General features: G+C 45.4%; 1 protein-coding gene across 1 annotated transcript in view; it reads left to right on the top strand.

The window, feature by feature from the left end:
- DNAH10 (dynein axonemal heavy chain 10) overlaps positions 1-21,738 on the top strand; it is a 952,322-nt gene that overhangs the window by 324,415 nt on the left and 606,169 nt on the right. Inside the window, 2 exon segments of the mRNA XM_029571350.1 lie at positions 7,401-7,517; positions 7,899-8,001. Of these exon segments, the coding sequence (XP_029427210.1) occupies positions 7,401-7,517; positions 7,899-8,001 (220 nt within the window).

A 21,738-nucleotide genomic window follows, 5' to 3' on the forward strand; every position in this document is an offset into this window, starting at 1 on the left:
CTTCCCTTCCCCCATTTTTCAGTTAACTTTAAACAGCTTGCGAGTGTCTCTGTGACACTCTGCTTGCTTATGCTAGTGGGGTAGGGATTTTTCCTTAACTTTAGGACCTCTGTAGCTTCAAGTCCTTCGTTCCCTGGTACCCTCACGCAGTCGATACCTATCACTACACCGGTACCCTCCTAAACCGCCCTGGGCTTTTATATGTCATCAGCGCCCCTCCCCCCACGGTGCCCTGATGGCCTTTATCCATGTTTTTTGCTTTTCAGTGCTACCAGGCTTTTTTCCTCCTACGCACTGTTTTTTTCCCTTGGGCTTCCTCGGTGCCGTCCCTACCCGGATGCATGCCATTGACGCACACGCTGTTAGTCACTGCCATGCATACTCGGATCGCCGCCACCATTGCCCGAGACACTTTTTAACGATCCCAGGGTCACTTCATCGATGCCACCCCCTTTTTGGGGATGCCATCGATGCCCCATCCTCCCCACCGATGTCCGGCCCTTTTCCGTCGGTGGGCATCGGTGCCACATCGATTTCGTCGGTGGGCATCGATGCCGGATGGTCCCCATCAGTGGACATCAGTGCCGGATGGTCCCCATCGATGGACATCGGTGCCGGATGGCTTGTCCATCGATGGACATCGGTGCCGGATGATTTGTCCGTCGATGGCATCGGTGCCGGATGGCTTGTCCGTCGGTGGCATCGGTGCCAGGTCCTTTTGCATCGATGGACACCGATGCCCAGGTGTTTCATCCATGGGCATCTATGTTAGAATGCATCCATCGAGGGCAGTCGATGCCAGGCTGCTCCCATCGGTGAAATTCGATGCCCAGGTGGGTCCCATCGGTGGGTATCCATGCTGGCTCGATTCCATGGATGGGCGTTGATGCCAATGCCAGCCTTATGGCTGGCATCGATGCCCATGCCGATTCCAGGACTGGCGTTGATGCCGGGATGGAATTCATCGACTGGGGAGATCCATGCCATCGATTCCATACGTGTCCATATCGATGCCACCGACACACGTGTCTGGGGCACCGATGCCATGTACACTTGGAAATCTGAGTCTGTCCAAATCGATACCGTCAACGTCTGTGGCCATAAAGTTGATGCCCGTGGCCATGCCACAAACGGCATAAATGCCCGCCTCCATGCATCGATGCCCTCGACACCTCCGTTTTCCTTCGGTGTCCTTGACGCCCTATTGATTCGACTTCGACTCAGTCGATGCCGGTATCTTTTTCAATAACGGCAATGTTTTTCGATTATTCGATTCCACATCGTTTCAAAGATACCTATGCCAGTGCTGTCAGTGCCCGTCACTGTCATCATTCTCCTGGCCAGTCATCGACGATTTTTCATACCCATTTTGATGATATCCTCGAAGCCCCTTAGGTTGCCTTCAATATCGTCAATACCGACATAGCACCGCCACATAATACCCTCGCCTCCTCACATTGCTCCACGCTTTGGGTTCTTTTTTAAGCCCCGTATTAGCTTAAGACACTCCATTGTGTCAGGAGCAGAGCAGGCATGCTGACAGTTCGTCATCGATCGCCTTCCAGGACGACGAGGGCTTCCATCTCGGCGCTGGGGAAAGACCGGGCCGAGCACCGTGGCACCCATCATCGCCGACATCGTGATCGTCTGCCGCTGACGCCATCCAGCACATCGGTGCCATCCTTCTCCAGGCTGGACAACGCTCGGGCAGAGCGACATCACCACTGCCACCAGCACTGTTCCTACAGTTTTGGCAGTCCTTGGTGATCCAGAACTTCCGGATCCAGGTCCGACGGCTTCTGCATTGGCGTCACGACACATCGAGCCGCTGTGACGAGGGAAGGGAACATGAGTTCCGTTAGGGCTCCTCTGTTCCTGGCGTGCCCCACCGTCAAGTGGTGTGGGACTATGGCCATCTGTTACACTTAGCAGTCTAAACGCCACTCACGCCTGGCCTGTCTCCTCTGTACCTGTGCCACCATACCGGGTTTCAGAGCGAGATGGACGTTTACGTCCCCGGCCTTACCCTCGAGGACTCCGGAGACCGTCGGAGTCAACAATCTTCACTCCCCTTGCACCTAATGCTCCCTCCTCCAGCTCCCCCCCTCTTACTCTTCTGCTGCCCCATCTCCCCAACCCCCACCCACGTTCCCACTGCTGCTCCTCATCTCTCATTCTACCAGTGTTCCTCTTTTCTTCCACAGGTCCTCTCCTGCAGCCCCTTCCCATTCTATCACACGCTGGTCTGCCCCTGCATCCCCCCTCTCCCCTCATTCTTCCATTACACTCCCCTTTCCCTCACTGCTCCTCACCTGCCCAGCACCCTTCAATTCCTTATTCTCCCACCCTCTTCCTCCACCTCCTCTGGCCCTTCCCTTTCCTCTTACTATCCTCTTTCCCCTCCACCCTCTCTCCCTTTGCACTCCCCTTGCACCCAATGCTTGCTAAATGTTTTTACTCATTGTTATTTTAAGATATTTCAGACTTAGGGGTAGATTTTCAAACATATGTGCGTGCGTCCAAGGGGGAGTGAATTTTTGAAATTTCTGCATGGCGACACAATCTGGCCTTCCCCAGTTCTCTAACCCCCTGCTTAACCTTCCTTCCCCTTCCCCTCTCCTCCCCACCCCCTAAAGCTAACCTACCTTGCCAGAATTTTTTTATTTTATTACTTGCTGCTCCTTGGTGTAATGATTCCTGCCCGCCTAGTTTCCCCCGTGAGCAGGCCTCTTACCTCCTGTGCTGCTTGTTCCCCGATGCGGCCGGGAAGCCGCTGAGGCCACGCCACCTGACTTCTGCCTTGTCCCACGGCAGGGCGCTGCTGGGTCCGCCGCTCCTCCACGGTCTGAAGTGCCGCTGTTTCCCTTCTTGAACGGCCTGAAGGCCTGGAGGCCGCCTCTGCCGCCGTGCTGCACTTGTCCGGACTGCCATGGACTTGTTCCTTTTTGGCGGCAGAGAGCCGCGAGTCTGCCTTCTGCCGCGAGCGGCATGGAGCCGCCACTGCTGGGCCTGTCCTGCGGCTTGGGGCCACCCATGAGCTCTCCCTTGCGGCAGGGACGCCGCCATTAGGCTCTTCCTGCTTCTGCCTGCCTCTCTAAGATGACGTCATCTGGGGCATCTTTCTAGTTAGCCCTATAAAAGGGCTTCTTCACTTCAGCCTTTGCCTTGCATCAGAGTTCCCTGCTCCTGGAAGTCTCACCTTCCAGGGCTCCGTCAGGTCTTTGTTCCTTGTTCTTCGTTGGAGCTCCATGTCCTGAGTCTTCGTTGCTTCCTGAGTCTTCGTGCCTTCCTGATGGTCCATGTCTTTACGTTCCGAGGTTTCGTCTCTCCATTGCTTGTTCCAGTTCCAGACTCCTGATGTTCCATTTCCTGATGTTCCATTTCTTGATGTTCCGTTTCCTGATGTTCCGAGGTTCTGCTCTGCCTTCACTTGTGCTGAGTCCTCTTGACTCTCCAGCTCCCTTGATTCACCAGATGACATCTTGTTGGGGTAAATCCATCTCGTCTGTTCCTGTTCTTGTCATTGGAGTTTTGTCTCGGCTGGATTCCCTTCCTGCGCTTGTCCTACTCTCTGCGTGGTCCATGACCAGCCTCTCCAGGTTGTGTAGGGCGCGCCGTGGGACAGAGTGGTCCGTGACCAGCCCATCGGTCCGCCTGTGTCGGTGGGCTGTGTAGGGCGCCCTGAGAGACGGTGCCAATACCTGAACCTTCCAAGCTCCTCGTCTTGTCCAGAGTCTTCCAAGCTCCTCATCTTGTCTAGAGTCTTCTATGTTACAAGGCCTTTGTTTGCCCTCGTCCTCAGTCCGGCCTGCTGCTTCTTGCTGATACCTAGCCGCAGGTCCGAAAGGGCTGGGAATGGTCGGAGGACTGTTCAAATACCAACATTGCGTTGTTGGCCTTCCAGAAGCATGCAGGTCTGGCAGAGGGTCAGACTTTGCCCTCACCCATGCTTGGACACGTCTCGCCTATTCTCGGTGTTGTCTTGGAGTCCTCTGGGATTGTGCCGAGGCCAAAGGGCACACAATCCCCTCAAGATGGGACCACTCTCCTAGCACACCCAGAACAGAATGCAAGGCCTCCTAAGGCCTCCCTAACAGAACACTCGGGAGGAGAAGTAATTTATGCACGCCGGCCAGATGCCAGCACGCACTTTCCCGGGACAGTGGCTAATGGCTGCTGTCCAGCCAGCCTCCATCCCACCACTCCCCGCCCCTTTCTCAGGACCCAGCACTTGTGCACATATTGCCACTTATGCGCATGGCTGGGCCCTTTTGAAAATGCTCGCAGTGCACACAGGGCTCAGCCACACTCATAAGTGGCAATTTATTTGTGTGTGGCCGATATAAAATTCGGTCGTTATTGTTTAGCTTTGGGAATTAATGTGAATTGTATTTCAGTTCATTTTAATTCTGCTTAGATTCAGCTTTTAGGCTGTGGTGTTTCAGATTTAATATTTAGAGTTTTGTTATTTAAGTATTTTTCTAATATATTTTAATTGTTAATTTTTTGGCTTTAACAGTAGTAAACTGGCTGAGTTGGTTCTAATCTGTGTTTATGTTCTACTGATGTCGTTTAAAAAAAAAAAGTTTAGAACTCTGCGTCCATTTGGCTGGATGGGGAGGATAAACCCATAGGTTCTGGACTGGTATAGCAGAAGTAAAGGAAAGGAAATTAATAGGCAAGACATAATTTCTCTTTGGTTCCTGAGCAAACTCTATTGGTAAAACATATTCATGGAATTTGCAACTGCCGCGTTCGGTGAATTGTGGGCCCACACATTTAAAGGGCCAGTGGCAGAAATGGCTAGGTGGCGCCTTTTGATGACATCACAGTCTGGCTCCTATATAAAGCTGCTTCAGATGCCCCTCCAGTGCCTTGGCAATAGGTCGACTCCTCTTGTTGCTTTGCCTGCGTTCTGGATTCCTGCATCCTGCTTCTTGGTTCCTGTCTCTGCTGTGGTGTTCCTAAGTTTTGTTTTCTGTCCTTGGCTCCCTGGCAGTCTGGTTTGTCTCTGGAGCTTCTTATCTGTGGTCAGTCTTCCTCTCATCTGTCTTCAGCATCCCCTCGAGTTCCTGTGGTCCCTCATCTTCCTCTTCTTTGTCATTTTCCTTTGATTGATCTTTTGGCTTTGACTTTGGACTGGACCCCGATCCTGCTTGACCTCTGCCTGCCACTGACCACAGCCTGTACCTCATCTTTGATTGAACTCTGCCTGCCTCTGACCCCAGCCTTGTCCAGACTGTGCTGCCTGTCGCCTTTTCTGATTGTGGTCTGACCTGACTGTGCTTCCCACTGTGCTAGCCTGCCTCTTCTACCAAGCTTCGGATCTTCACTTTCACAGAGGCCCACGCCTAAGTCAAGCCGGCCTCGGCACCCAAGGGCTCAACCTAAGGGGAATGAGGACTGGTATTGGTGAAGCTCCAGCTGGGCCTCTGCTCCTGCCAGCTCTGTCTGCCAATGATGGGGACCTGCAGGGAGGAGCCCTGCAGGTTGCGCCAACTCCACCTTAGCCTAAGGGTCCTCTTCCGCATTAGCACTAATGCGGGAAGTTTGATTATTGCTCCCTCTATGTCTAGATTTTGGTTGGAGAAAAGGATAAATTCTTACTTTTACTTTAATTTTCCTAAACCTTCCCCGAATAAAGGGGCATTCTTTATGGGTTCTAGAATCCCATAACATAGGTATTTGTACACAGATGCAATTCATTAATGTTTTTGATCTAAGTTTTATTTTAGTATTCCTAAAAGATGAGAGGTCAATATTGAGTAATCCAGCAAGCGGGAAAGTTATCATGATAAATTTACTTGGATAACTTTATCAGGATCCTCAACAGAATATACTTGGATAAGTGTTTCTCTGAATATACTGGGAAAAAGCTACCCGGATAAAGTTATTCAGGTAGTTTTAGGAAAGGTATTTTTTTAAACTAGATTTACCCAGGTAACTTTAAGGCACTTACCTCTAACTCGTGCTCTCCGTGGACAGAGGACAGATCGGTTACACATACCCTACCATTTCCCCTTGGAATTATCAAAACTTTAGTTCATTGTTACTTTTATTAGCTATAATATATGACTTAAGGGATTTTACATGGCCACTGGGTATGTATAGTTCACTACACGTGGTCAGAAGAGCTTAAAAGTTTTTACTCAGAGTTGTGGTACTCTTGTCCTTAGTGCCATTGGATGATGTCACCCACAGGTCTGACTGACTTACCTGCTATCCAGGGAAAATAGCAGTAAAAAGTAACCAGCTTAATTTTGCATGGGTAAAATACTTTTTATGTACATAAATTACTTTTGGTTTTCTTTTATGGACTTACTAGCCGTAAGCCCGTAACAACGGGCAACATTTAAAAAAATGTTTCGGTCCATTTCCTTCCCCACTCCCTCCCTCTCCTCACCTCACTCCGCTCACCCTCTCCTCCCCTCCCCTCTCCTCCGCTCACCCTCTCCTCCCCTCACTCTCTCCTCGGCTCACCCTCTCCTCCCTCCTCTCACCTCACTCTCCTCCGCTCACCCTCTCCCTCCCTCCACCTCACTCTCTCCCCTACACTCCTCTCCCCACTCTCTCCTCTCACTCTCTCCCCACTCTCTCCTCCTCCCTCCTCTCTCCCCTCTCCCTCTCCTCACTCTCTCCTCCCTCTCCCCCCTCCCTCTCCTCCCTCCCCTCAGCTCACTCTCTCCTCCTCTCTCCTCCTCTCTCAATCCCCTCCCCTTTCAGCTCATCCATAACCGGCAGACGTGGGGTGTCCCTCTTTCGCGCTCATCGCCGCCGCCGCCGCTCCTGCTTGTCGCCGCCGGTACTGCTACTCCCACTCCTCGCTACCACCGCTCCTGCTCGTCGTCGTCGTTGTCTTCGCTGCCGCCGCTCCTGCTCCTAGCCTCCGCCGCTGCTCCTGGACTCAGCGCCATTTTTATTTTTCGGGCACGCTCAGCTCTGACCGACGTGCCCGCGCATGCGCGGTAGAGGTGCTCTCTACTGCGCATTTGCGGCACGTTGGTCAGGGCTCCCTTATCTAGTAGATTAAGTTTTTATTTTTGACCTTAATTTAATTTTTTTAAAATGAAGATTTACATGCTGCTTATGGTTTTTTTGTTTTATCATATGTTTACTTATTTATGGTTTTATTATATATTTTTATTTTTTTTATTGCTTTGTTTACTTGTAGTAAAGTGATTAATTAAATCAGTAAACAAACATTTTAAAATTTCCTACTATATTGATTATCGAGCAAAATTAAGAACTTGAGATTCACATGACCTCCTTGGTGCCTACTTCATTTATGAATGTTATAATCGCCTGCATTGTAAGAGAATGAATTCCATAGTAGCTCTATAGTAGCAAATATATATATTACAACAGTACTGATATGGAATTAATTAATAATTTTTATTTAGTTTACTAACGAAGAGCGAGAATTGGCCCACAATATCCAGTATATATGGGAAAAACTCTGTGATGAATCTAGAGATTTTGATCATTCTCTTGGAGGTGTCAAAAAGAAGTTTACCCAGGTAATCTATTTATCATACATTTTTAAAGCAGCATTTTAATAAGACTTACCCAGCTTAACATTTTTGGTTTAGGTGCCTTAAACATTATTACATAGATCTGTATACCTACGGATGGTGAGCATTTACCATAATGCAAAAGATGTTTTCCTTCATAGTTGAGGCTACCAAGTCAGAAATTTTTAGTTCACTTCCTTGTGTCTGCCTCTAATTCCAAAATTCTTCCTGATTGTGCTTTGTCTCAAAGATTTTATGGCATTGTAAAATAGTGTCATGTACCCCAGTTTTTCAACATAATAGCCATTCAGTCCATCTAGTTTGAAAGGATGCTTTATATTGTAGTTTAAAAAAGAAAACTTTTAATAAAAATCATGTTTCCCATAGATTACCAAAGACCAAATCAACGACTATCAAGCAACGCTGGTAGAGTTTGCAAAGAGATTTCGTTCAGAAGGTCCAGGTGCTGTTGGCAGTAACCTTGATAAAGGTAAGAAACCCCTTCTAGTATGTATTTTCTGTATCATTACTTCCTAAAGCTGTCCTCAGGGACTCTTAACCCATCTGGTTTTCAAGAAATCCACAATGAATATCATTGTTTTACCCACAGAAATAACTTTTTACATTACCTGCCTGATATGCCAGTAAACTTAGATAAGTATGTCCTATTGGAGCATAAGTTCACGTGGTCTATGTGGAGGTATTCTTGGGGCTGGAGTTGAAGAGGGGCTTTGATTTCCCTGCATACTTTTGGATTACCAACAGCATGAGCATAAACTTCCCCCAAAATGTTTCATGCATATAAAAACAGGTATAATTGTTTGCAGGTAAATTTGGTGGGATAATTTTCAAAGTAGACTTCCTTATCATCCAATCCAGATGCATGGGTTTATACCGGAGAAAGAACACACCTTCCAATGACACAACCATTGGTACTATTATTAGTACGGCATAGCTACTTGCCAATATTATTTGTCTCCAGCAGGTGGTGGAAGGTGTCTAGATTGATACAGCAGTAGAGCTCCTGGAGTTTGGTACCTGACTTGGTTGAGCAAGATCAGCTGTCTGTTTGGGCTGTCTTCAAGCAGAACATAATTCTTCTTCTTTGGGGGACTATAAGTCTTTTGTTCCCTGGCAGAGCAGACTTGAATTGGGATTTCAGAAGTTTTTCTGGTTGAGTTTTGTCCTGGTGCTGTCAGGTATCTTTTGATCCTGATTGAGCATTGGGGGTTTTAGGGCTCTTGAAAGGTTCAGTGGCCCTCCTTTCTCTTCTGCCCCATCCTTTTCTTTATTCTCTACACCCCACACCCAACTTGAGGCTTAATTTGGGGAAGTAGCTGGTGGCTGAATAAAGTTTGAAAAAAAAGGAAGAAAAACTAGCAGCAGCTGGTTTGGCCCCAAGCAGAGAGTACTGTGGCTGTGTAATTTTAGTGGTTCCCTTGGAGGAGGGCTGCCATTTACAGAAAAGCTTCCTGGGTGTATCTGGGACCGTTCCTGTTTCAGATCAGGAGCTGCGGCGAGGTAAGTTATCTTCAGCCTGGGAACCTGTGGTGGTTGGGAATTGTATTTGCTGTCAGACATGTCTGACAGAGGGAGACACTGAAGGGAATACGGGGAGTTGACAGTCTGTGTTGCAGCAGGTTCATTTTGTCCTTCTTGTGATGGGACCTTCATCCCAGGGTCAAGTGAAATTCAGATGAGATTGGAGAGCAGCCATGGATACTGTCAATTTGGCAGGAAATTCTGCCACCTTGGATCTCCCATTGGCTTCCCAGTTGTAGTCCTTGTAAGGGTGGGGGCTCAGGGGATTGGCTCTCAGTCCTTTACTTTGTTCTCTCTGGGTTTTTGGATAGCCTTCTGCTAGAACCCTCCTGCCTTTCCCATGCCCTGTGCATCTCTGCAAGGTAGTTCAGAAAGTATCCCAGGGGATTCCCCTCTGCAATTGCCCCTGAGACTTGGCAGGGGAGTCAGAGCCTGAGAGTTCTTTGGACTGTCTGCAGGAAAGGATTCTTGAGTAATTAAGCTGCTTAGAAAAGAGAAACTCCGCTCCTCCCCAGAACACCATCCAGGAATGCCTCTACATATTTGTCTATATTCTAGCCAGATAAAGAGTTATCTGGCAAGAATTTAGCCAGATAAGTCACCGAATATTGCAGCTAAGCCATTTAGATGGATACATTTTCAGTTATCCATCTAAATAGCTTTTGAATATCTACCTTTTCAGCCTCACACCCTTCCTTTTGGTCTTGCCACTGCACCAAGTCTTTTACCAGTATGATGGTGGAAGTTGCAGTCTCCTTGTGCAAAGAGGTATTATGTTGCACCCAGCCTATTGGCTCATGAACCAAATCATTGCAGGAGGGCCAGGTGGCTTCAGCTAGAGTGGTTTAGGTCTTGGAAGACCTAGGCTAGGTAGTGAATTATTCAAAGAGCAATCTCTTGCCTTCCGAGTCTCTGGAGTATTTTGGGTCTCACTTCAGTACCAAGGTAGGATGAATTTGTTAGTTCTTCAAGATTAGCAGAATGTTAGGAGCTAGAAGGCTTCTATGACTCAAGGATTAGACTGCTGGTTTTTATTCAAAACTGCATCTCTGCAAAATATCTTGCAAAGAAAGTTTATTTGGTGAGATACTTGAAATACTAGTCATGAGTCTAGATCAAAACCACAGAGACTTCCTGAGGATAGGTTAAAGTTTTAGATTTTACAAAGGGTGCCAGAAAAGTTAGAATGAATGTTTTACAAAGAGAGGACCCATACTACCATCATTATTAATATAGGAACAACAAGAAGAATTTAATAAATTGACAAACCCCTCCTTTGTCAACAAGTAACATGTCTAGTACCATACGATTATCTAAAACTACTTCTTTAAGAGACTTGATCTCTAATTGCATTAGTCCCATAATCTCTATTGTCTTGTTCATTGTGATTTTCACAGTGGCAGAAAGATTTTTTAAAGCACTTTCAAGTTCAAAAACTCTTAAACCAGGAAAAACAGTCCTCAAAATACGATGAAAGGATCACAATCCATCTGGAAATCGAATAGGTGACCTGGGCAAATCAGTTCTGACAATGTTTGTTGAAAGAAAACAATGGTACAATGTATCCAAAGAAAAACTGAGCAGTAGTATTGAAGGAAATAGTCTTTACTGCTCCCCATGGTGCAAAGAACCATAGTCCTGAGGTATTATAAACTGATAGTCTTCTGTCATTCACTTTTACCTCAGAGGTGGTGAAGTAGATTTTTGATATGTTCCTTCTGGTTACAACAGGAAGGCCCAACACAGAGCAGCCTTGCTCTTCAATATAAGCCTTGGCAAGCAGAAACATGGGCGGAAGGGGTGTACTCATCATGAGTATAGTTCCCAGTACACCTGAGGTTGCGTCCATAACCAGTAGGGCAGGTTCCCTGAATCATTTTCTAAGCTTCCATAGGGCACAGTTGGCGAATCGCATAGACTGACTGGCTGCTCTTGCTGCGGTCACAACGAGGTAGAGTTTTTTTAAAGCATGGAGGATACCTGGGGCATTTATGCTTATAGTCCCCGCAGTATGAAGGATGTGCCCCCGGGGAGAGCCACCACCTTGTTGTAAATCTTATACAGGTGAACAGTCATGTTTAGTTCATGGTCAAAATATTCATGCACAAAGTCCCATCGTGCAGACAGACAGACGATATTTCACCACACAATAGTAACTCTTTTGTAGGTGATGGTCATCATATCGGTACAGTTTGCCCAGAGAAGCAAAAGCAGGGTCATATCCGTTCCAGTAGCCTCGTGAGAGAGTTCTATTTCCCGGAGCTTTCTGCTGTTGTAGTACTGTAAGCCATTTTTCACAGTGAGAAAGGTGTACCCGAGTAGGGTGTCCTTCTAATTTTACTGCAGAATGTGAGTTAAAAAGTACCAGATAGGGTCCCTTCCACCTGGGGGCCAAGGAGTTCTTCTGTTGGAAAATCCTTAGAAAAACAAAATCACCTGGTTGCACACTCTCAGTGGACACAGGGTACACTGGAGGAAAAGATGCTTACACTTTCTGCCAGTGTGAAGTCAAAACTTTCTGCAACATAAACAAATAATGGTTAAGATATACCTCTTGTGAAAAATTGAGAGCAGTGGAGGGTTTTGGCATTAGACCAATAGCCATTGGTCACCTAGTGACTATCTCAAATGGGGTAAGCCATGTCTTGGAATGGGGTGATGCCTGCAAAGTCATTAGAGCTAAAGGGAGAGCTCGTAGCCAGGTTAAGTGTGCTGCAGCCATGATAATGCCCAGCTTGGTTTTTAGCCTGCCTTTGAAGTTTTCTATAAGGGCAGAGGCTTGAGGTCTGTAAGGGGTGTGAAACTTTAGAGAGATTCCTAATGTCTTACTTAATGACACAACTATGTCATTCACAAAGTGTGTCCCCTGATCACTATCAATTGATTCTGGGATTCCATATCTTGGAATAAATTCTTTCAGTAAAATCTTAGCTACAGAGATTGCATCTGCCTTTATTACTGGAAAAGCTTCTCATTCTGAGAAGCTGCAAATCGTTGTTAGTACATACGTGTAAGACAATTCGATAAAATCAACCTGGATTTGCAAGAAAGGACCCAGGGGCGCTTTAGGTGCACAGGAGTAATGACCAAACCCTTGGAGGCTTTGTACAAATTACATTGCATACACTGAGAACATATGGTAGTAGCCAGGGCTCTGACTGCTAAAACCATCCCCCACCAGTGGTGAAAGAACATAATCACTAATGATGCAGGAGCTGCATGAGATGCCTGATGAAGAGAAAGTAAAATATGGGGCAGTATATGTCGGGGGGGCCACTACTTCATCATTTGGGCCGAATCATATTTGATCTTGTTCCTGATTTTGGATAGTGGCCCCTCCTTTTGCCCACAACTTCCAATAATCCTTATCTTGTGCCTGCCACTGAATCAAAATGTTTTTAATATTAAAGTCTTTGTTTTCTCTATGTGTTTTAGTAAAGGGCATCCTGCAATTCCCACAGTATTGTTAGTCAGAGCTGCATGCTTGGCTGTTTTATCTTGCCAAGTTATTCTTTTTGGTTACAGTTGAATCTTCCTTGCTATGCCCTGCACATTTAACTACTGCCAGCTCAAGAGGCAACAAGATAGCTTCTAGCAAAACTTTAACAAAGGACCCATCCCTAATCATTTCTCCATTTGCTGTTAAAAATCCTCTCTTTTTCCATAATGCCCCATAAATGAGACATAATCCCTTTCCTCTGGTGAGAGGTCCAGCTTCCAGTACTTCTCACTGGATACATACAGCACATCCAATCTGCAGCGAGCCTGTATCATCATGGAGAGCAGAGCTATCTACAAAATAAACTGCGTCAGCATTAGAAAGAGGGATTTTTTTTTTTAAGCCTTCCCGGGGCTGCAATTCATATTCCATTAGTACTGCATAATCATGGCTTGGAATCTCTAAATCAATTATTTCTAATAACAAGGTAGCAGGGGAGAGAGCAGAACAGTGATGAAAGATAATATTCCTTGATTATAAAAGGAGTTCATACTTTGTCATGCGTTCCAATGTTATTACCTGAGTCTTTGCATTATGTAAAACTGTGAACAAAGCGTAATATCTTTTTCCCGTCGATAGCAGGGCTGAATTAGCCATGCTGTCATGGGATCTGTCAATCAGGCCCGGGAGGCGGAGCTTGTCAAAGCAGAGAACAGAGCTTTGCTCTCTGCGGCTGCGCGTGTGTTCCCGCGCAGGAAAGTAACGGAATCTCCTCAGTCTGTTTTTTCCGCGAGCGGGATCGCACGCGGAGCTGATCTCTCCTCAGTTTAAAAAAAACAACAAAAACAGAATTAAAGTATCAAAACCGGGGTTCAACCCTGTCACTGTTGAAAATTAAAATCGGTCAAGGACGGACACGACCGCTATTATAAATGTCTCGGACCAAGTCACCATCGAGACAATTGTAAGTTTTGCTCTAAGATGTCATTTAGAGTATTAAAACAGGGGGCCTACAGGCTTCAGGACATCGCCTGGCCCCCTAACTTCATCGGCTCCATCGGGGAAAGGAAACTTTGCAGTCGGATCCTAAGTCCTCCACTCTAGGAGGTAAGGGAAAGGCAAAAAACAAAGGCCAGTGGGTTCTTCAAAATCCCCAGTGCCTATAGAGCCGCAACATACCTCATCGGAGGTGGAATCCTTGGCGCCGATGACTTATGCGCCTATGGCGCAGTCCACGCAGACTGACATTCCGGTGCCGAGGATGGAGTCTGCGCGCAGCCTAGAACTTCCGGCGCGCATGGCGCAGAGGAACGTACGGCGCCGGAAGAACCTGTGCGTACGGCGCTGGAAGAACCTGCGCGTACAGCGCCGGAAGAACCAGCGCATACGGCGCCGAATACAAAGAGGTTTATGCGCACGGCGCCGCCTACAAAGAGGCTTATGCGCACGGCGCCGAACACATCGGCGCCGATAACCCATGTGCGCGCTGCATCAAGAAGATATGCGCATACAACTATAACTGCGCAGAAATCTAATTCCATGCACAGATATACAAGTGCGCATAAGTCCATCATCGCGCATACCCGCGCATAACTCTACATCCACGCATAAGCATATATACGCGCATAAATCTAACTCAGCGCATAGACCACAATCTGCGCGTGGAAACCATAATTATTCAACTGGAAAATTAAAGATGAGCTTGAAGCGGAAACGATACCCTTCACACAGCTCTTTTCCAGAGACTGGAGTCACAAATACTGATACAGCATCTGATGACTATCATAAGTATTCAAGTCACTCCCACCGTACTAAATTACCAAAGAGGAGTGCTACATGGGAGATAAGTCCTTCGACTTCTATATCATCTCGTAAAACTAATACCTGCAAAAAAAAAAAAAAGTAAAGTAGTGAAAAATTCTTCCTCGAACACTTCTTCAGATTCGGAACCTTTTAAAGGAATACTTCAGACAATAGACTACAAGGACACAGTGAAGTTCCTACAACTTCACCTCAAACAGGTATCGCACAACAACAAGACAGTCGTATGGTAATGCCCTTTCATACAAGAGAAGCATTTTTCCAACTGTCTCAATCTTTAACAGGCTTTTACGAGACGCTTCCATCATCATTTCAGTGACTAATATTGCTACTAAACAGCAGTTGGCACCGACATCTCCCATGTTAAACCAACCAGCCTCACCAACTCATGTCCAGGAGACATCTTTGGATTCTCCTTCAATACAAACATCCCCACCATCATCAGTGGGATGTCTCTCAGATCTGCAAGACCACATACGGGAGCCGTATTCCCCTCCTGAAAACCTTACGTACCCAAAATTGGTCTTCTATAAATTTGATACTCAGGTGGAACCAACATCTCTTCCACCACAAGATATCCTGCATTCAGTCTTGCAAAATCCTGGGAGGCCCCTTATACAATAACAGCCATTTCCAGGAAACAGACGTAAAATTTGTATGAAGAAAACGTCACTATACACTCTACCACAATTGCATCATACATCAATTGTAGTAGAGTCGGCGATGCAAAGATTCAGGAAAACAAAGTTGCATACCACTTTCCCACCGGGGAAAGACAACAAATATTTAGATGAGTTTGGAAGGAGGACATTCTATAACTCGATGTTAACTGCAAGAATTATGCAACATCAGTTCTACATGGTGCAATACCTCGATGAGTGTATGCAAGCTATGAAAGGTACTCATTCCTCAATGACGGAACAGATACCTCAGCTTCTTCATGACATAGAGGAATGTTCTCCACACCTCTTGGCGTCAATCTACGAAGCACATGAAACATCATCCGGGGCATCTGCAACAGCCATTGCAGCCCGCACACTAGCATGGCTACGTTCAAGTTCGATACGTGAAGACTTCCACGAGAAACTAACAATCCTCCCATGAACAAGACATATCCTGTTTGGAGAGAAATTCCAGGACGCAGTAAGTAAATTAAGAGACGAAGCTCTAGCAGTACAATCGCTAGCACCGCATCCTATTTATTCGACTACACGTCGTTATATGGGGTCTACCCGTAGGCAACTATTTGCCAGAAGACCCTATAGATCTTATTAATTTTTCTCGTACGCAGCCATACCCTGCCTACCAGCGTCCTGCTCCACAAAGCAATACCTCAAATCAACGAAGGGGTAAACCATGTAACCAGAGGCAGCAAACACTACAGCCGGCTACTGCAGCAAAAGCGACTTCGTCCTTTTAGTTACTCAGCCGCCACCACAACATCAAGCTCCTCCAGGCAGAAGTCGTGCTTGCCTGAGAGCCTAGGAAAGAATAACATCAGATCAATGGGTTCTGGAGATAGTACGTCAAGGTTACCAACTCCAATTTGTCACAAAACCCATCTTGCCTCATCTTTCCGCACTCAGAACTCACAGTTCTCATACACAACGGGGGGAGTAATTGCTTTACTTCGCAAACAACAAGCAATTCGACAAATCCACCCACACCCCAATTTAGCAGCATTTATCCCCCGTACTTTCTCATACCAAAGAAGTCTGGGGGCCTTCCCCCCATACTAGACCTAAGGGAATTGAACAAATTTCTCACCAAGGAGAAATTCAAAATGGTATCGTTGAAGTCAGTTCTTCCTCTCATTCAAACCAACGATTGGATGTGCTCCATCGATCTGAAGGATGCTTACACGCACATTCCAATCCATCCATCCTCGTGGCGTTACCTGTGCTTTCGCTACAGACATCAACACTACCAGTACAAAGTTCTTCCCTTTGGGCTATCTGCTGCACCCAGGGTATTCACCAAATGCATGATAGTGGTGGTGGCTCATCTCAGGAAACAAGGTATAACCATTTTTCCATATCTGGACGATTGGCTCATATTCACCTCAACTCCAAACGTCTTACTGGATCACCTCCATCGGGTGATACACTGTTTGCAAGAACTAGGGTTAGTGATCAACTTTCAGAAATCACACCTACAATCAACTCAACTGTTGCAGTTCATAGGCGCATGCCTGGATACTACGTGCAACAGAGCATACCTTCCAGTCGACAGAATATCACATTTCCGTCAACTTCTACACACCTTGAAACATACTCAGAGGCCGTCAGCAAGACAAGTCTTGGTAATTCCACATGGCAGCGGCGGACTTCACGGTTCCCAACACCAGGTTACACATGAGACGCCTACAATGAGGTCTAAAGCGCCAATGGAAACAGCATTCACAACTATTGACACAGAAGGTATCGATGACTGCAGAAATGAAAAAAGATATAATATGGTGGCTCCTAGACTCCACCCTTTCCAAAGGAGCGTTGTTCAGCCCCTCCATCTCACAATGCAGTCCTAACCACAGATGCTTCTCGCAAGGGATGGGGTGCTCACCTCGAGATTTATGAAACCCAAGGATTATGGACACCCTCAGAACAGGATCTACAAATAAATCTATTGGAACTCAGAGCGATTCGCAATGCATTGCGAGTCTTCCAAGACCACCTGAAGGGACGCAGGGTCACGATCTACACAGTCAACCAAGTAGCGATGTTTTACATCAACAAACAAGGAGAGTCCGCTTCATGGTCCCTCTGCAAGGAGACCCTGACAATCTTCGAACACGCTCACAAGAATTGCATACATCTACAAGCAACTTACCTACCGGGAGTTGCAAACACAAGAGCGGACAGACTAAGCCGCATCTTTCATCCCCATGAATGGACACTCAATACAGAAATAGTCCAGGACATATTTCTGCAGTGGGGAACACCTTCCATAGATCTCTTTGCAACAGAGATCAATTCTCAAGTTCCCAAATTCTGCTCGATAAGACCAAGCCAATTCAGGACCGCTCAAGATGCCTTCCTCATTCCGTAGACGACAGGCCTTCTGTATGCCTTTCCTCCCATACCTCTCATAACAAGAACAATTCAGAAGTGCATAGCGGACAAAGCTCAACTGATACTCATACCCCCGGCATGGCCGAGGCAACCATGGTACAGTTTCCTACTTCGACTATTCATCAAGGATCCAATTCTATTACCGAATCGTCAAGATCTTCTCAGCCAAGATCAAGGAACACTACTACACCTGCTACATTCATCTCTACACTTGACAGCTTGGAGATTGAAAGGTTCCTTCTAACAGAACAAGGAGTTTCCACTTCAGCACAATTCATTTTGTTACAATCAAGGAAACTCTCAACCAGGAAAAATTATAGCTATAAATGGAAACGCTACTCTGCCTGGTGCACTTCCAACGGTGTACCACCATTGGACTGCTCCCCGGAATTGCTCATTGATTATCTTCATACACTATATGTAGCTGGTCTAGCAACATCATCCATCAGAGTTCACCTCAGCGCCATAGGCGCCTATCATAGACCAATCAATGACATTCCTATATCCAATCACCCATTACTGACTCGTTTCATGAAGGGTTTAACACACATTCGTCCTCCGGTATCCAAACCTCCAGTTCCATGGAACCTCAACATAGTTCTGGAACAGCTCATGCTTTATCCCTTTGAACCCATGAACTCGGCACACATTAAATACCTCACCTGGAAGGTGGTATTCCTGGTTGCAGTAACATCAGCACGAAGTGTTAGTGAGTTACAAGCTTTGGTCCATTATCCTCCATACTTGCAATTTCATCAACAGAAGGTAGTTCTAAGAACTCACCCATCCTTCCTACCGAAAGTAGTTACCCCATTCCATCTCAATCAGACAATGGAATTACCAACTTTTTTCCCTAAACCTCATGCAAACGATGGGGAAAAACTACTGCACACACTGGATTGCAAAAGAGCTTTAACACACTACAAAGAAAGAACAAACTCGGACTCCCGTGTTTCTCAACTCTTTGTTTCCTACGACCCAAAGGCACCTGGACTGCCAGTGGCTAAACGCACCATCTCCAGTTGGATAGCGCAGTGCATCAAATTCTGCTACGATAAACAGAATTTACATTTACAGTCTACTCCTAAAGCTCACCAAGTCAGAGCAGTAGCAACATCCTTAGCACACCTGAAGAATGTGCAACCCATAGACATTTGCAAGGCAGCTACATGGTCATCACTGCATACCTTCACATCTCATTACTGCCTTGACCAGCAAGCAGCCACGGATGCGAAGATAGGACAAGCAATACTGCAATCTCTATCCTCCTGTCCACGGTGACTGCCACACTGTCAAAGATCACGTCCAACCATATATGCCATAAATGACGTGATCGGGAGCTTTGGACTCCCATGACAGCATGGCTAATCCAGCCCTGCTATCGACGGGAAAAAGCAAGTTTGCTTACCGTAAACGATGTTTCTGTAGATAGCAGGATGAATTAGCCATGCTGACCCACCCTCCCCCTGGCAGTCACCAAGTCTTCGACTACACTACAGCTTAATCACAGACTGAGGAGATTCCGTTACTTTCCTGCGCGGGAACACACGCGCAGCCGCAGAGAGCAAAGCTCTGTTCTCTGCTTTGACAAGCTCCACCTCCCGGGCCTGATTGACAGATCCCATGACAGCATGGCTAATTCATCCTGCTATCTACGGAAACATCGTTTACGGTAAGCAAACTTGCTTATCTATGACACATTTGAAGTTTACCTTTTAATACTTTAAGACCTAATGAATGCAGGAAACACATCTCTACTTCAATATGGCCTAGGCAAAATTGGATGAGACAATACAAAAAGAACATTAACAAACTAATGTATCTTAACTTTCTGGGATAACTGTCAGGTGAGGTAGAATGTTGTAAGATATAGTTAATTCTGAATCATTTTTGTGTGATTAACTCTAATTACAGACACTACATTACCACGCCATAGTTTATTCTTCTAATGCTAACTTAGTTGGGAGTTTATTAAATCTTCAGCTCCTTTACTCTTTTCTTTCATATACAAATCACTATAATGACAAATATTAAGAAACATTTCTAACCTGGTGACAAAGAAAAAGGTGTCTGTAAGTTTGGAACCTCCATGCTGATACATCAGTTGTGTATCAGAGAGTACCAGTTGGGTTTACCCAGCCTGCCTTTTTGCTAAAGGTACAGACTGCAGCTTTCCAGTTCTCTATAGATTCATGCAGCTGCTGCACTGTTTGTAATTCTGCTTTCCTTTGTTGCTAATTGGCAAGCTTGTTTAGTAATCTCTTGTGCTGCAAAGTCTGCAAATGAAAAAGAGGTTCTCCAGTAGTTGAAACAAAGCCTTTTTACTATTCCATTTTCTTAAGTGTTTATTAATAGATGGAAAAAAAATATATATAATGTGAAGCAGTGAAAACTGTCAGGGGAACTAGAGCACAATTTATGAATTCTGCTCCCTGTGCAGACATTTGTGATGGTAGTGAGAACTGTTTACATCTAAGCAGCAGCAGATCCTGGGTTTGATTTTGTACAGGACTCATCTGTAAACCAAAAATCTCTATTAGGGGTTAAAACAATTAAAATCCCTGGTACATGTGCTTGCAATTTACAGATAGCTGCTGCATATATCACAATCCTTAATTCATAATTTGAAAACCCAAACGTACCAGAGAAATAAGTTATGGGGGTTAAATTGTCATGCTGAGAAGCAGCCGTTGCCCATATTTCAGACCCATAAATCAATCTTATAACTTAAATCAACAAGAACCAAACTAGGTTCTTTTAATACAAAATAGAATATATCTCCTATGTCTGTTGTAAAGTCTTTTAAGTTTTATTGTTTACAAACTGAATAACTTATTAACTTCTAACCAAATGCAATGTTAGCCAGCCAAAAACCTGACAATACAATCTTTCTAAAAATCTACTAAATTAAATCCCTTACTGTAACCTTTCCTCACAATTTTAGTTCCTCAGCAGTCTGCTTAATTCTTTCAAACAAAAGCAAGTCAAGTAAACCAGTTCTCCCCCACTGTGTCCTGCTGTGCATATGAATTGCCTGGAGCTTTACCCTTCCACCTTTGCTTTACCTGCCAACCCAGTTAACTCCCAGCTCCCAGTGTCCTTTCAGGTGCTGAAATTGCCATAATAATTGTAATGCATTATACTACAGCAGAAATCAGACATAAATAAAAAACCAGATTGCAAGCTACACTTTCCCTTTTTTATGTTCCTCTAATAATCCCTCAGCCTCACAAGCAAGGCAAGGGCTTTAAACCATAGGCTAACTGGCATTGTTGTTAAATTTCCTTGTATAGTTTTTTCCAGTACACATTTATTAACAAGTATACAGACAAATAATTCACAATCTCTTTTAATAAGTTCTCCTTAAGTAAAAATAGTCTACAATGGGCGTCCCCAAAGTAGATCAAAAGAAAAGTTCATTTGGCCAAAAAGAAATCTTTCAAACCAATCTACCATAGCAGAAATTCTTGTTAACTGCCATAACTTTTGTAAAGGTACCTTCAGCTTGAAATACCCCCTTAGTGGCATGATGCCATTTAAACATATATTGGACTGATTGTGGTCCATAATTTTTTCCACATATAATGGGCAGGGGTTTTTAATGGTGGTTCTGGTATTTGTTTGCGGGGTAAATCTCCCATTATTTATTTTTTTTTCCAAGTAGCATTCCTTTGTTGGATTACAGACACTCTCCTCTTGTATCACAAATACTCCATGTATGCAAGGTTTCCAAAGAAATCAAGAGTCCCTTGCTATTCCCTGATATACCGTTTACATTTGTATGGTCTACTTTTATTGTATTTTTGTCCCCCTTTTACTCTTTTTTTTTTTATCATAAGCAGGGGTGCACTTCCCATACTTATCCTAGCCTTTTCCTAGGCTATATTCCCAGGGAATTTGTCTCCCTGTATCCCAGTCCTAGACTTTCCCAGAGAATTCGTCTCCCTGATTTTTGGTCCGCCTAGATTGTCCCAGCCTATTTACCTTAGGCTGTATATCCAGGGATTTTACCTCCCTGTATTTCACCGGGTCCGGTATTTTTCCCAGAACCCTAGGACCCTGTCTATTAAGCAGCTGGCTTTACTGCCCTGCGCCCTGTCATGTAAGCAGCAGGGTTTTTTTCATTTTTAAGTTGCCGACGTTACTGGAGGCTTGACCCTATGCTCTGCCTGTTAAGCTGCAAGCTATTTCTAAAGCTGTGTGCCCTTAAGCTAATGGCTGTGACAGGTAACTTTGTAATGCTGAACACTTTGATATTCATAGGAATACACATGTCTCTTAATAACAGTGCAAAAAAATTGAGTAAGCATATGTCCCTTAAAGGTCTGTATGTGAGTGCAATACAAATGGTACA

This window comes from Rhinatrema bivittatum, chromosome 11, assembly GCF_901001135.1.
Source record: "Rhinatrema bivittatum chromosome 11, aRhiBiv1.1, whole genome shotgun sequence".
Classification (NCBI taxonomy): Eukaryota; Metazoa; Chordata; class Amphibia; order Gymnophiona; family Rhinatrematidae; genus Rhinatrema; species Rhinatrema bivittatum.